The sequence below is a fragment of the Myxocyprinus asiaticus genome, chromosome 29, assembly GCF_019703515.2.
Source record: "Myxocyprinus asiaticus isolate MX2 ecotype Aquarium Trade chromosome 29, UBuf_Myxa_2, whole genome shotgun sequence".
Lineage (NCBI taxonomy): Eukaryota > Metazoa > Chordata > Actinopteri > Cypriniformes > Catostomidae > Myxocyprinus > Myxocyprinus asiaticus.
In genome coordinates, this window is record NC_059372.1 from 34,916,677 (window position 1) to 34,928,683 (window position 12,007).

At 39.9% G+C, this 12,007-nt stretch overlaps 2 protein-coding genes across 4 annotated transcripts in view; one reads left to right on the top strand and one right to left on the bottom strand.

Annotated features, from left to right (window-relative positions):
• Positions 1-6,312, top strand: part of LOC127419958 (uncharacterized) — an 85,851-nt gene extending 79,539 nt beyond the window's left edge. The window contains exon 7 of the mRNA XM_051661819.1: positions 4,930-6,312. Within this exon, the coding sequence (XP_051517779.1) occupies positions 4,930-5,412 (483 nt within the window). The 3' untranslated portion in view covers positions 5,413-6,312. The remainder of the gene's footprint in view (positions 1-4,929) is intronic.
• Positions 1,347-9,640, bottom strand: LOC127419966 (uncharacterized). 3 transcript variants are annotated; one of them, XR_007893760.1, is made up of 2 exons: positions 8,116-9,640; positions 1,347-2,753 (listed from the first exon to the last, which is right to left on the bottom strand). XR_007893760.1 is itself a non-coding variant. In XM_051661832.1 (2 exons), the coding sequence occupies exons 1-2, from the start codon at positions 7,263-7,265 to the stop codon at positions 2,319-2,321; spliced, it is 441 nt and encodes a 146-aa protein (XP_051517792.1). In that variant the 5' UTR covers positions 7,266-7,289; the 3' UTR covers positions 1,347-2,318. The 3 variants fall into 3 exon arrangements, 2 of the variants coding, with proteins under 2 accessions (XP_051517792.1, XP_051517791.1); XM_051661832.1 differs by lacking the exon at positions 8,116-9,640 and adding an exon at positions 7,260-7,289; XM_051661831.1 differs by lacking the exon at positions 8,116-9,640 and adding an exon at positions 6,292-6,415.
• Positions 9,641-12,007: the final 2,367 nt, after the last annotated feature.

The window sequence follows — 12,007 nt, forward strand, 5'->3', positions numbered from 1 at the left end:
AAAAGAGCAAGAGGAAGAAGAAAAAAGCTCTCAAGGCTTTCTCAATAGCTGCAGAGTTTTGAAACTTCCGTCATCATGATTTCCCCTCTCTCTCTGTGCAAAGTACAGCACAACACACATTAAACAATGCTTCACACAGAGAGAAGATATTAGCATGGCTCAGACGCATTTGGGAGTTTCAAACAACATTAAACAGACAGTGGGAGCTGCGTTGTTTAGAATACAATATAAATGCGCCTGGTTCAGATGCATGCTGCTGCTCATGCCAGGCAAAAATACAGCAGGAATACTGCAGTGTTCTTCAGACTGGTCAGAGGTGTTAACATGACAAACACAACGATATCTACAGCTCTATCTGTGCTGAAGCATCTCTGACATCTCCCACTCCCTTTACACGTTAATGCCACAAAGGTCACTATGTGCCAAGCCAAATTCTTCATTGGGATTTCACACATGCCTTTCAGATGCGAGTGCTAAATGTCATCAACCACAGAGAGGGCATGTGGGGTGATCTAATCCCCCCCCCCCACACACACACTCAGATGTTAGTATTTAAGTGATAGTTCACAAAAAAAAAAAAAAAATCTGTCAGTATTCATTCATCCTCATATCGTTTCAAACCTGCATGACTGTCCGAATGAAAGTATATGTGGACTAAGGCTGTAAACCTTCATAAAAACACAATGAAAGTATCATAAAAGTGGTCTAAGTGATTTGTGTGCCATATTCCAAGTTGTCTGGAGCCATTCATGACCCTTGTGTAAATAATATTTACTGAAAATCTTGAAATCCGCCCTATCCTCAAGGAAAAAAATAGACTGAATAATTTTCTTTAGTCAGATATTTTCAATGAATTAAAAGTTCCAGTTCACAAAACTAGTCTGAAATAATTTCTTAACAATTCATTCTCATTAGTCAGATCTTTTAAAGAAAATCAGTTGTTACAGTTCACAAAACTAGTCTGAATGATTCGTTAATGAATCCTTTTCATTTGTCAGATGATATTTATAATGAATCGTTCCCATTAGTCAGATCTTTTCAATGAATCAGTTGTCCCAGTTCACAAAACTAGTCTGAATGATTCGTTAACGAATCCTTCTCATTAGTCAGATGATATTTTCAATGAATCAGTTGTTCCGGTTAACAAAACTAGTCTGAATGATTCGTTAGCAAATCCTTCTCATTAGTCAGATTATATTTATAATGAATCATTTAATGAATCCTTCTCAGTCAGATGATATTAATAATTAATCGTTTAATGAATCGTTCCCATTAGTCAGATCTTTTCAATGAAGTTGAACCAGTTTGTCACAAGTAGTTGCTGAGATGAGACAGGAGACGTAGGATCTATTTGCAGGCTTTAATAAAAATGTTGACAGTTAAACAACAAACGGGAACTCAAAGCAACAACCGACAAGAACTGACCAAGGAATGCAAAAACTAAAGGGTATTTATACAAACAAAAGCTAATGAGGGAATGGAAAACAGGTGAGAACAATAAGGAACAGATGGCAGTGATGAGGGCAGTGCATACTGGGTAACGTAGTCCGGGGGAAACACTTCAAAATAAGAGTCCTAGGAAACATGAAGGAGACAGTCTGTGACATAACTCCCCCTTTAAGGGGTGACTCCTGGTGCCCTAAAGATGGCTAAGGAGGACAGAAAGATATAGGTAAGGAAGGGGACCCAGAAGATGACCAGGTGGCCAGGGAGGAGACCCCAGGGTAAGGACTGGGTCCAGAGGTCTGGGGGGGCCACCTCAGGGTAGAGACTGGGTCAGGAGGCCTGGAGGGCGGTCACAGGGCCGGGACTGGGTCAGGAGGCCCGGGGGGTGGTCACAGAGCCGGGACTGGGTCAGGAGGCCCGGGGGGCGGTCACAGGGCTGGGACTGGGTCAGGAGGCCTGGGGGGCGGTCACAGGGCCGGGACTGGGTCAGGAGGCCTGGGGGGCGGCCACAGGGCCGGGACTGGGTCAGGAGGCCTGGGGGGTGGCCACAGGGCCGGGAATGGGTCAGGAGGCCTGGGGGGCGGCCACAGAGCGGGGACAGTGTCAGGAGGCCTGGGGGGCAGCCACAGGGCAGGGACTGGGTCAGGCGGCGGGACCGCTGGAGGAGGAGTCTCTGGGGGAGCAGGTGGAACCACTGGAGGAGGAGTCTCTGGGGGAGCGGGCGGAGCCAGGAGAGGCTCGAAGGCAGGCGGAGCCAGGAGAGGCTCGAGGAAAGCTGGCAGGGACTGGGGAACAACCTCCGTGGTCGTGAGCACTGGCAGCGACTGGGGAACGACCTCCGTGGTCGCGAGCACTGGCAGCGGCCTCCGTGGTCACGAGCACTGGCAGCGGCCTCCGTGGTCGCGAGCACTGGCAGCGACTGGGGAACGACCTCCGTGGTTGCGAGCTGTGGCAGGCGTGGAGCAAGGAGCCATGGCAGGCTTGGAGCAAGGAGCCGAAGATGCAGGTTTTGGCCCAGGGTTCCCGCCATAATCCACTGTGTAATGGGAACTGCAATGTTCCAGAGCCTTCTCCACATATTCACAGAGGGTCCAGTGAGGATCAGCCGGAGGCATCAGTTCCTTCAGTGCACTATTCATACCGGTCCGGAAGAAAACCACTAGAGAGCGGTCTGGATAGTGCACTAAATTCGCCAATTCTAAAAACTCACGGACGTGATCCTCAACTGGACGGTCCCCTTGCTTGAGTAGCAGAATTCGGACAGCCGCTAGATCCATGAGGGTCAGTTCTTCTGTCACGAGTAGTTGCTGAGATGAGACAGAAGACATAGGATCTATTTGCAGGCTTTAATAAACATGCTGACAGTGAAACAATAAATGGGAACTCAAAACAACAACAAACAAGAACTGACCAAGGAATGCAAAAACTAAAGGGTATTTATACAATCAAAAGCTAATGAGGGAATGGAAAACAAGTGAGAACAATAAGGAACAGATGGCAGTGATGAGAGCAGTGCATTCTGGGTAACGTAGTCTGGGGGAACCACTTAAAAATAAGAGTCCTCACAAAACTAGTCTGAATTATTCATTAATTAATCCTTTTCTTTAGTTTTTAAATGAATCAATTGTTCCAGTTTACAAAAATAGTCTGAATGGTGCATTCATGAATCAGACTGATTCTGTTCTTAATTTTAACTCACTGACTCAATGATCAGGTCGCAGCGGTTAACAGCTCACATTTTTTGTGAATAATGACTTTCTGTATCACATAAAGCTATCTTATCGTATCGACTTCAAAAGACTTCAAATAGAGTGCATTAATCAAATGGACCACTTATATGATACTTTTATGGTGCTTTTCTGTCATTTTGGAGCTTGAGAGCCCCAATCATCATTCACTTTCATTATATGGAAAAGAGTGACCAGAATGTTCTTCAAAATGTCACATTTTTGTGTTTTGTGAATAAATTATGAGAGAATTTTCATTTTTAAGTGAACTAGGCATATTCCTTTCTAAATCACATACTCCTGGCTCTGCAAGCACACAAGGACATTAAAGAAGGATTGTGGGAAATCTTCCCACCGGTTCAGCTCCTGGGGGTTAATGCTGTCTCAGTGGGTTACTGTGGTGAAAATTTAACAGACTTATCTGCAGGTTAGGTAACACTGCTGCTCTCTTCAGCCAGATAAGAGCGTTTACACTGGCTCTGTCTATCACGGCCAAAGTGGGTCATGTTTCTGCTGTGTGCAAGCAGAGTCCTGTTACCATGCACTGCTCCACACAAGTCAAATACTCACAAATGTGGGCATTAATATTCCACATATCTAGATATACTACATCATCAGACAATGCTGTAGTACACCATATTTTTATGGTCTTTGTCTTGTCAAGTGTGGAATTGAACTTTTTCACAAGACCAGTCAAGTCCCTTTAAAAAAAAAAAGGCCTGTCTTGATGAGATATTGAAAACTTTGTTGGCTTGGTCCATCTACTGACACAAGGAGTAATACACAGATGTACCTGAGGAATTACAAGCTGTTAGACATGTGCCAAGTTTTTGCAAACCTTTTTTTAATAACACGCAATGACATGAACCTTCCAAACTTGGGCATATCCAGAAATGATTTTTTCCTCATAAGCACCTATTTTTTAACAGCCTGCTAACTTCTAAACTAACTTAAAAAACACCCTGTGAAACAATTGTATAATATTGTCAATTATTCTGTCCTTCGAGCGTATCTGAGGCTGAGACAAAGGTTAGTGGGACCTTTTAGTTTTAGTTCCAGTAATATTGAAATATTTACTTTATTTAAGTAACACCTCATAGATAGACTTGGTTTATGGTTTATGATATATATGGATAGAACTTACTATGTGAAGGATTGCTGCTATATGATTAACAACAAATATTTGATTTCAGTAAACAAATACTGTATATTATGGATGTTTTTTGGAGCTAGATTGATTTAAGGTTATGTTTTTCCAATCATCTATTATCTGATGTTTATGGCAAATCAAATCTTGTGAAAATTGACTGTAAAAGACTCCAAACTTTTGCAGATGCATCTGTCAAATCATTTTCATGTCTTTACGGACAGCTTTTGACTTTTCAATATGGCAGATGCACCAACGTATCACATTTCATTGGAACTGCCGCTAATGCGACATCTTCGTATGGATATCCATGCTAAAAACTACTCAGAACACCGTAGCAACTGCAAATCATCGGCCTAGCAACCACCTGCAACACTACTAACTGTTTTTGGTGAAAAGGAACTTTGAAAGTTTGATGATTCTGTGCACTGCAATCTGAGTGTATTTAATCTAAACCCTCTTTTGTTCTTTGTCTCTTTTAGCACTACAACTGTAACATGAGAAGTATACTTCCTAGTACGGTTATTATTACGAAATCCACTTTGGCAAAGCTGATCTTTGGCACACTTTTGAGTGTTTCTCATTTTGTGGTTCTCTCTGTCTCTTCAGATCTCTGACATGTACTCTACCGTTTGTAAGACCTTGAAGAGGAGACACCAACAGGCCCAAAGCCAAGAGGATAACAGGCCGACAGGCTCTACTGCGTCTGAAGAGGTGGAGCGGGGCTCAGGGGGTGCCATGGGCTGGCCCGCTGGTGGTGCTTCAGGGGAAGAAGCATGGGGGAAGAGTCGATCCCAGGAAGAGCACTGCTATGAACCAGTGGGCGAGAAGACGTGGCCTCGGGGCCTGGCACTAGAGTCAGACCCGGCTTACGCCACCATCGATTCCCACCGGAAACGGGAGAAGCTGGCCAGCAACACGCTGAAGCCCAAAAAGAAGCCTGGCGGTCCGCCTCAGGGGCCAGGAAGAGCCATGACCTGCGAGAACTTTTACGAGACTATCGGTGACGTGAAGCAAGGGGCAAATGCAGCGAGCACCACCACTATCTTTACCTTTAATGACGGAATGGAAATGTATGTTACAGGGCTATAAAAACCCTCAGTAAAACAGTCAAATTAAACACCTACAGAGGGGACAAGAACAAACTACAGCCTACTTGTTTAGACAGATGAAAAGATACAGCGTACAGCTGCCAAACACATGTCAAAATACATCCCTGATGAAAAAACAATGGTATAAAACCAGCCTTAACTGGTTAGCTGGTCTTAGCTGGTCTCTCAGCCTGATCAGGTTGCTCTGTTGACTGGTTTTTAATATGTTTCAAGCAATTTTCAGCTTGTCAGAATGAGAGACCAGTTTGTTCCAGCTTAGAAATCTAGCAAACTAGCTTAGGCTTTTCAGCAGGGATACATCTCAAATACCATAACCGATGTATATTTATTGTCACCATTGGTGAGCACAAACAATTGCAACACTTGCGTGGAAAAAAACACTGAATTGGCTGAACCAGGCCTGCAGACGTGCAGGCATGCTCACAAAATCTAGGGATCTAAACTGTTTTTTCCACCACGCTGCAGTCACTAATGAAAGGGTTAGTTTGCAGCAGGGTAAAAATCAAAACCACTGTAAGACTCATTATGGGCCGTTCACACGGGAGGCGTTCTTGCATTCCATTTGCGCTATGTATTAATTGTTGGTATAATTAAACATGTGCTAGATCAGTGTTTCCCAATCCTGAGCAGTGTTTCCCAATCCTGAATTTGCATACTTTCAGAGTATGTACTGATTTTGAAGGAGAACATACTTCTCTGCTGTTAAAAAGTATGTTATTCAGGTATGCAAGTGAGTAGTATGAATACATTCCCAGATATACTTCATACAGGAATGTTGGCATTGTCCCGTGACCCGGTCTTGATAAACAAGTACAATTTAACCACAAGGAACAACTTTCTTTGTATATATAGCACTTACAGTGGAAAAGAGCCGTCCGACTTGCTGTTCTCTGCCATATTTAATCTCATGTGTCCTCTTCTCCCGGTGGCATTATGGGATAGTAAAATGTTCAGTGGATGCACACTTCAGAATGGCCGGATTTAAGGTGCGGTCATATTTATTTGAGAGAGTGAAGAAAAAAAAAAAAACTCACCGCTAAAATTATATTCTTGTCTATTGTGAATATTCAGTGTGTACGAAGCACCGCCCACATAGAGGTCAATGCCAAACCAAGCAACTTCCTATTGGTTAACGCGGTGAATTCGACTGTCAAAGTTCACCAAATTTGATCTCGATGCAAAAACTGATAAAAGGGGGGATTCTTCGCCACCGGAAGTCCATTGCATGAAATTTCTGATTACGCGGATTCCCATTGAGATGATTGTATTTCGCCCGTGGAATTTCGCCTTGTGAAGGTAAATGTGACAGTGACTTAAGAATAGCATACTACCAAACTATGGCAGAAGTGGTAATGTAGTATGGGTAGTATGCCATTCCGAACTCAATCTCGCCAGATGCAGTAGGTCATCTGGGTGTTTCTCGCCTACTGTTTTAAGGATTCAGACACCCTATTTAATTGACAAACTGCTTTTGGCATACTACAAATTGAAGCACAGAAGTATGCATATTCAGATGTGGGATTCATTGACCCTCTACTTATGAGATGATGAGCTGAATCAGGCTTGTTAGATTACACTGCAAAAAGTCACTTTCATACTATATATTAGTATGTAGTAAAACATAGTATACTATATAGTATTTTTGTCTTCCAATAAAAAAATAATAATAATAATAAATAAAATAAAAAATCTTTAAAATATCTAAACATTTCTGAAAACAAGACACATTTACTTGAGAAGTGGCTGGTTTTAGAACAGAATAAAATGGCATGCGATATTAAAGAGATAATTCACCTAAAAATGAAAATTCTCTCATCACTTACTCACCCTCATGCCATCCCAGATGTGAATGACTTTCTTTCTTCTGCTGAACACAAACAAAGATTTTTGGTGAATGGTGGACAGAACATTGATGCTCAAAAAGCACATAAAGGCAGCATAAAAGTAATCCATACAACCCCAGTGTTTAAATCCATGTCTTCAGAAGTGATATGATAGGTGTGGGTAAGAAACAGATAAATATTTAAGTCCATTTTTACCATAAATCTCCACTTTTACTTTAACATTCTTCTTTTGTTTTTGAGAATTTTCATTCTTTGTGCATATTGCCACCTACTGAGAATTTAAAGTAAAAAAGGACTTACATATTGATCTGTTTCTCACCCATATTTATCATATCACTTCTGAAGACATGGATTTAACCAGTGGAGTCATATGGATTACTTTTATGCTGCCTTTATGTCCTTTTGGAGCTTCACCGTTTTGGCCACCATTCACTTGTATTGTATGAATCTACAGCGCTGAAATATACTTCTAAAAATCTTTCTTTGTGTTCTGCAGAAGAAAGAAAGTCATACACATCTGGGATGACATGAGAGTGAGTAAATGATGAGACAATTTTCATTTTTGGGTGAACTATCCCTTAAAGTCTTGTTTTCAACTAAATCTAATCTAACACAATTTAGTGAGGTTTATACTTTTTTGCCAATGGGGTAATAAAAATAAATGTAATTTAAAGGGAAGCATAATTTTAGCATAAATTTTTTAATATCTTACAGTATGTCATTTTGGATCACAATTTTTTTTTAATGGAAAACAAACACAAAATAAACATAAGAAAATAAATAAATTATTTGCAGTGTAGGGCAACACCCAAAAAGTGTGAAGGCTTGGTCACATTTACCTTGGCACTGTGGAATTCTGCAGGCAAAATGCACTCATCTCAATGGATATCCGCACAATCAGGAATCTCACATAATGGACTTCTGGTAGCGAAGAAATTTCCCTACATGATTTTCGAAATGAGTTTTAAGTTTGGTGAACTTTGACATGCGAATTTGCATTGTTTACCAATAGGAAGTTGCGTGGTTTGGCAGTAACATTTGCAATGGATGAGGAAAATCATTTTAGCTGTGAATTTCTTTATAACTTCACTCTCCCAATGTTTAAAGTGCAGCATAAAAACAGGGGGGAAGGGGGGTGGGTTACTATGGGACCAGGATTGGGAGATACTGCACAAGTGTTTTTTTTTAGAGCTAGATTTTTTTTGCATAGTTTTAGCATTTTGCGACCTGTTTTTAAGATGTTGAATCTAGTAAAAAAAAAAAAAAGTTGACATTTTCACAAAATATATATATAAAACAAAAAACAGTGGACCAATCAGTTAACTCTGGGGGCGGGTTAAGCATATTTACATATGGACAAGGGTTTTGAGTGTTTATATTAGCAAACAGTGTATGGTAGTTAATACGCCTATAAACACACCCTCAGTTTAATTAAGCTCTGTCTAGCTGTTTTTAATGCAACAACACATCCTGTGTAAACGCTCCCTTACACTATAGCATAGGGCAGTTTAAATCTGATTACATAAAATCAGAATGAACATACTGCCTTTCCACCTCGTCAGCCAATCAATCCCACTGCTGTGTGTGAGCACTACCTGCCTATTAACACAGAGATCACATGAGATGTCAGCATAACCCCCCCTGCTGCAAAAACACACCTGACTGGTTGTCTCAGCTTGAGACTGCCGGCTACCACCACAGTGTTAGTTTAGCTGAAATAACAGAATAACTGGTTTACAAATTTTTTTTTTTTTTTTTTTTTAAAGGGTTAGTCCCCCCCCCCCCCCCAAAAAAAACAATACTGTCATCATTTACTCACCCTCAAATCATTCTAAACCCTTATGACTTTCTTTCTTCAGTGGAATACAGAAGGAGAAATTTTGAAGTATATTCATGCTGCTGGTTTTCCATACGATGTAAGTGAATGGTTACTGGGCCTATCAAGCTTCAAAAAGAATCCATTAAAGTATCTTTAAAGTAGTCTATACGAGCTCTCAAATCTCATTCGCAAACACCAAACACCATTGTTTTTTAGTCCTGGCATATGTTCCTCGCATAAACCTACACTCAAAAAAGTACTCTTGGCAAAATAAATATGTTAACAAATGGTTTAAATTAGATTTCTTTTAAATTGGCTTAACTTTGCAAAGTAAAATTGAGGTCAATTAATAACAAAGCAAATGTTGTTGCTTTGCCATTTGCCAAACTGTATTGTTTAAAAAAAATTAAAAAAATAAAAATAAAAACAAAATCTATTTTTTTAGTTCATACTCCTTATTCCTTTTAAATATATACTTTTAAATACTAAGGGATAGTTCACACAAAAATGAAAATTCTCACATCATTTACTCTCCCTCATCCCAGATGTGTAGACTTTATTTCTTCTGCTGAACACAAACAAGGATTTTTAGAAGAATATTTCAGCTCTGTAGGTCCATACAATGCAAGTGAATGGTGACCAGGACTTACAAGCTCCAAAAATCACATAAAGGAAACATAAAAGTAATCCATAAGACTCCAGTGGTTAAATAAGTGTGGGTCAGAAACAGAACAATATTTAAGTCATTTTTTACTCTAAATCTCCACTTTCACTTTCAGATATGAAAGTGGAATTAAACAGGCACCAAATGTGACCAGTGAAAGTGAAAGTGGAGATTTAGAGTAAAAAAAGGACTTACATTTTTTATCTGTTTCTCATCCACACCTATCATATTGTTTCTGAAGATATAGATTTAACCACTGAAGACATATGTATTACTTTTGTTTCCTTTTTGTGATTTGTGGACCTTCAAATTTCTGGCCACCATTCACTTGCATTAAAAGGACCAACAGAGCTGATATATTCTTCTAAAACTCTTCATTTGTGTTCAGCAGAAGAAAGAAAGTCATACACATTTGGAATGGCATAAGGGTGAGTAAATGATGAGAGAATTTTCATTTTTGGGTGACCTATTCCATTAATCTGAATTCATAATATGTACACTATTTAAAGGTTAATCAAATTAATCCAATTTGATGAAAACAGCTAAAATGCATTAATCTTGAATATAATTATTATTATTTATTTAGTGTCTTATGGCTTCAGAAGACTTGGAATATAGCGCATGAGTCATATGGACTACTTTCTAGGTGCTTTTTTTTTCTCCATTTTTGGAACTCGACAGCATCTACTACCCTATTTACTTTCATTGTATGGAAAAGAACAGCTTGAACATTCTGCTAAAAGTCAACATGAGGGTGAGAATTTTCTTTTTTTGGGTGAACTGTTTCTTTAAACATTCTTTGTGCTGAATGAGAGTTTAGGTGGTGTAGATACAGTATGTGTGTAGTTTTCAGTACATACTTAACGTAGAGGTCACTTTATGTCTATGTAAGGGCATCTAGCTTTAAAATGTCTGCACAATTTCAATTTTTTTCTTATGTTTTCGAAAGCATGCCACTTCCTCTCAGTCTTTGAATGTGTCAGGTAGCTTTAGCTTTTTGGCATTCGTTTCTCACAGTACAAAAATGTTTGTAACACTGACAGTGAACTTTTGCCTCAATCCTTCCACCAAAAAAAGGAATGGACCACAAAAAGAAAAAAAAAGAAAAAGAAAATGCTAAGGGATGCCTAAGCCTAGGCAGTTAACATGTCATTTTCAATGGCCATTGTTAACATGGGACTTTATGAGGCTTGTAACGTCTGGGTGCTGGAACGTTGCGGTGTGTCTATGGAGTGCAATAAAGGCCTCTAGTTTGGCCGGGTCCACTCACCATTCACAGTACTCAGGTCAGTGTGTGCCAGCACTGCTCCCCGGCTCGCTGGGCCTCCGGCTGGCTTAGCTATCAGCAGCATTTCATGGAGACAGTGTCCAAGGAAAACACAGCACAAGGCTTTTGGTTGCTAGTGCATGTCTTTTGGAAGGACATCTCATATTCTGGTCTGTCTCTGCGACTTGATCCTATTGTAAACAATGCCTTTCCCACATGCATTATGGGAGGTTGGATTTAGGATTTGGGAAAAGAATAGCACAATGAAGAAATTTCTGCAAGGGGAAACCAATATAGATGATCCCTGAAGACTCATCAGCATGAAAGAAAAGCAGATAACAACTTGAATAAATGGTTTGTGTTTGTAGTATATTGAGTGTATGGTATACAGATACTTTTAAATGGTCAAGTGTTTAATTTCTGCATCACTAGCATCATCACATTGTAAAAAGTCATGACAATTTTTATACAGGTTTCCTGTTTACACTTTCCTCGCCTTCCATTGGACGATAAAACAGATAGATTCGCCCCAAACTCATGGCAATTGGTTGCACCAATGTTGCTATGTCGGGTTAGATGGGATGCTCAGACAACAGAGCAATGTTTTGATAGTTCCAGTGTTACACTTTTCTGGGGAATCAGCCTATGAATTACTTACTTATAGCACATTATAAGCTGGAATTGGCACAAAATCTACACATCACCTTTAAGTCTATGGCAGGGCTACAGAAAAGGGGTTGTGAAAGGGCCAAATTATCAGCTCATTTATGGATAGATAAAGTTTAATTAGGGTAAATAATCAAAATAGTGCCCTCATTCATGTCACTTGCAACCTGTGGTGAGAAACGTTGGGTTTAACATGTCAGTTTTAATATATACCAAGATGAAAACTTTTTAAGGCACTCTATTTTCTTATGAAACTTTATTGGTTCATTTGTTTCCACGTAGCAATGTGTTTAAAAAGCTATCACTGCCATTCAC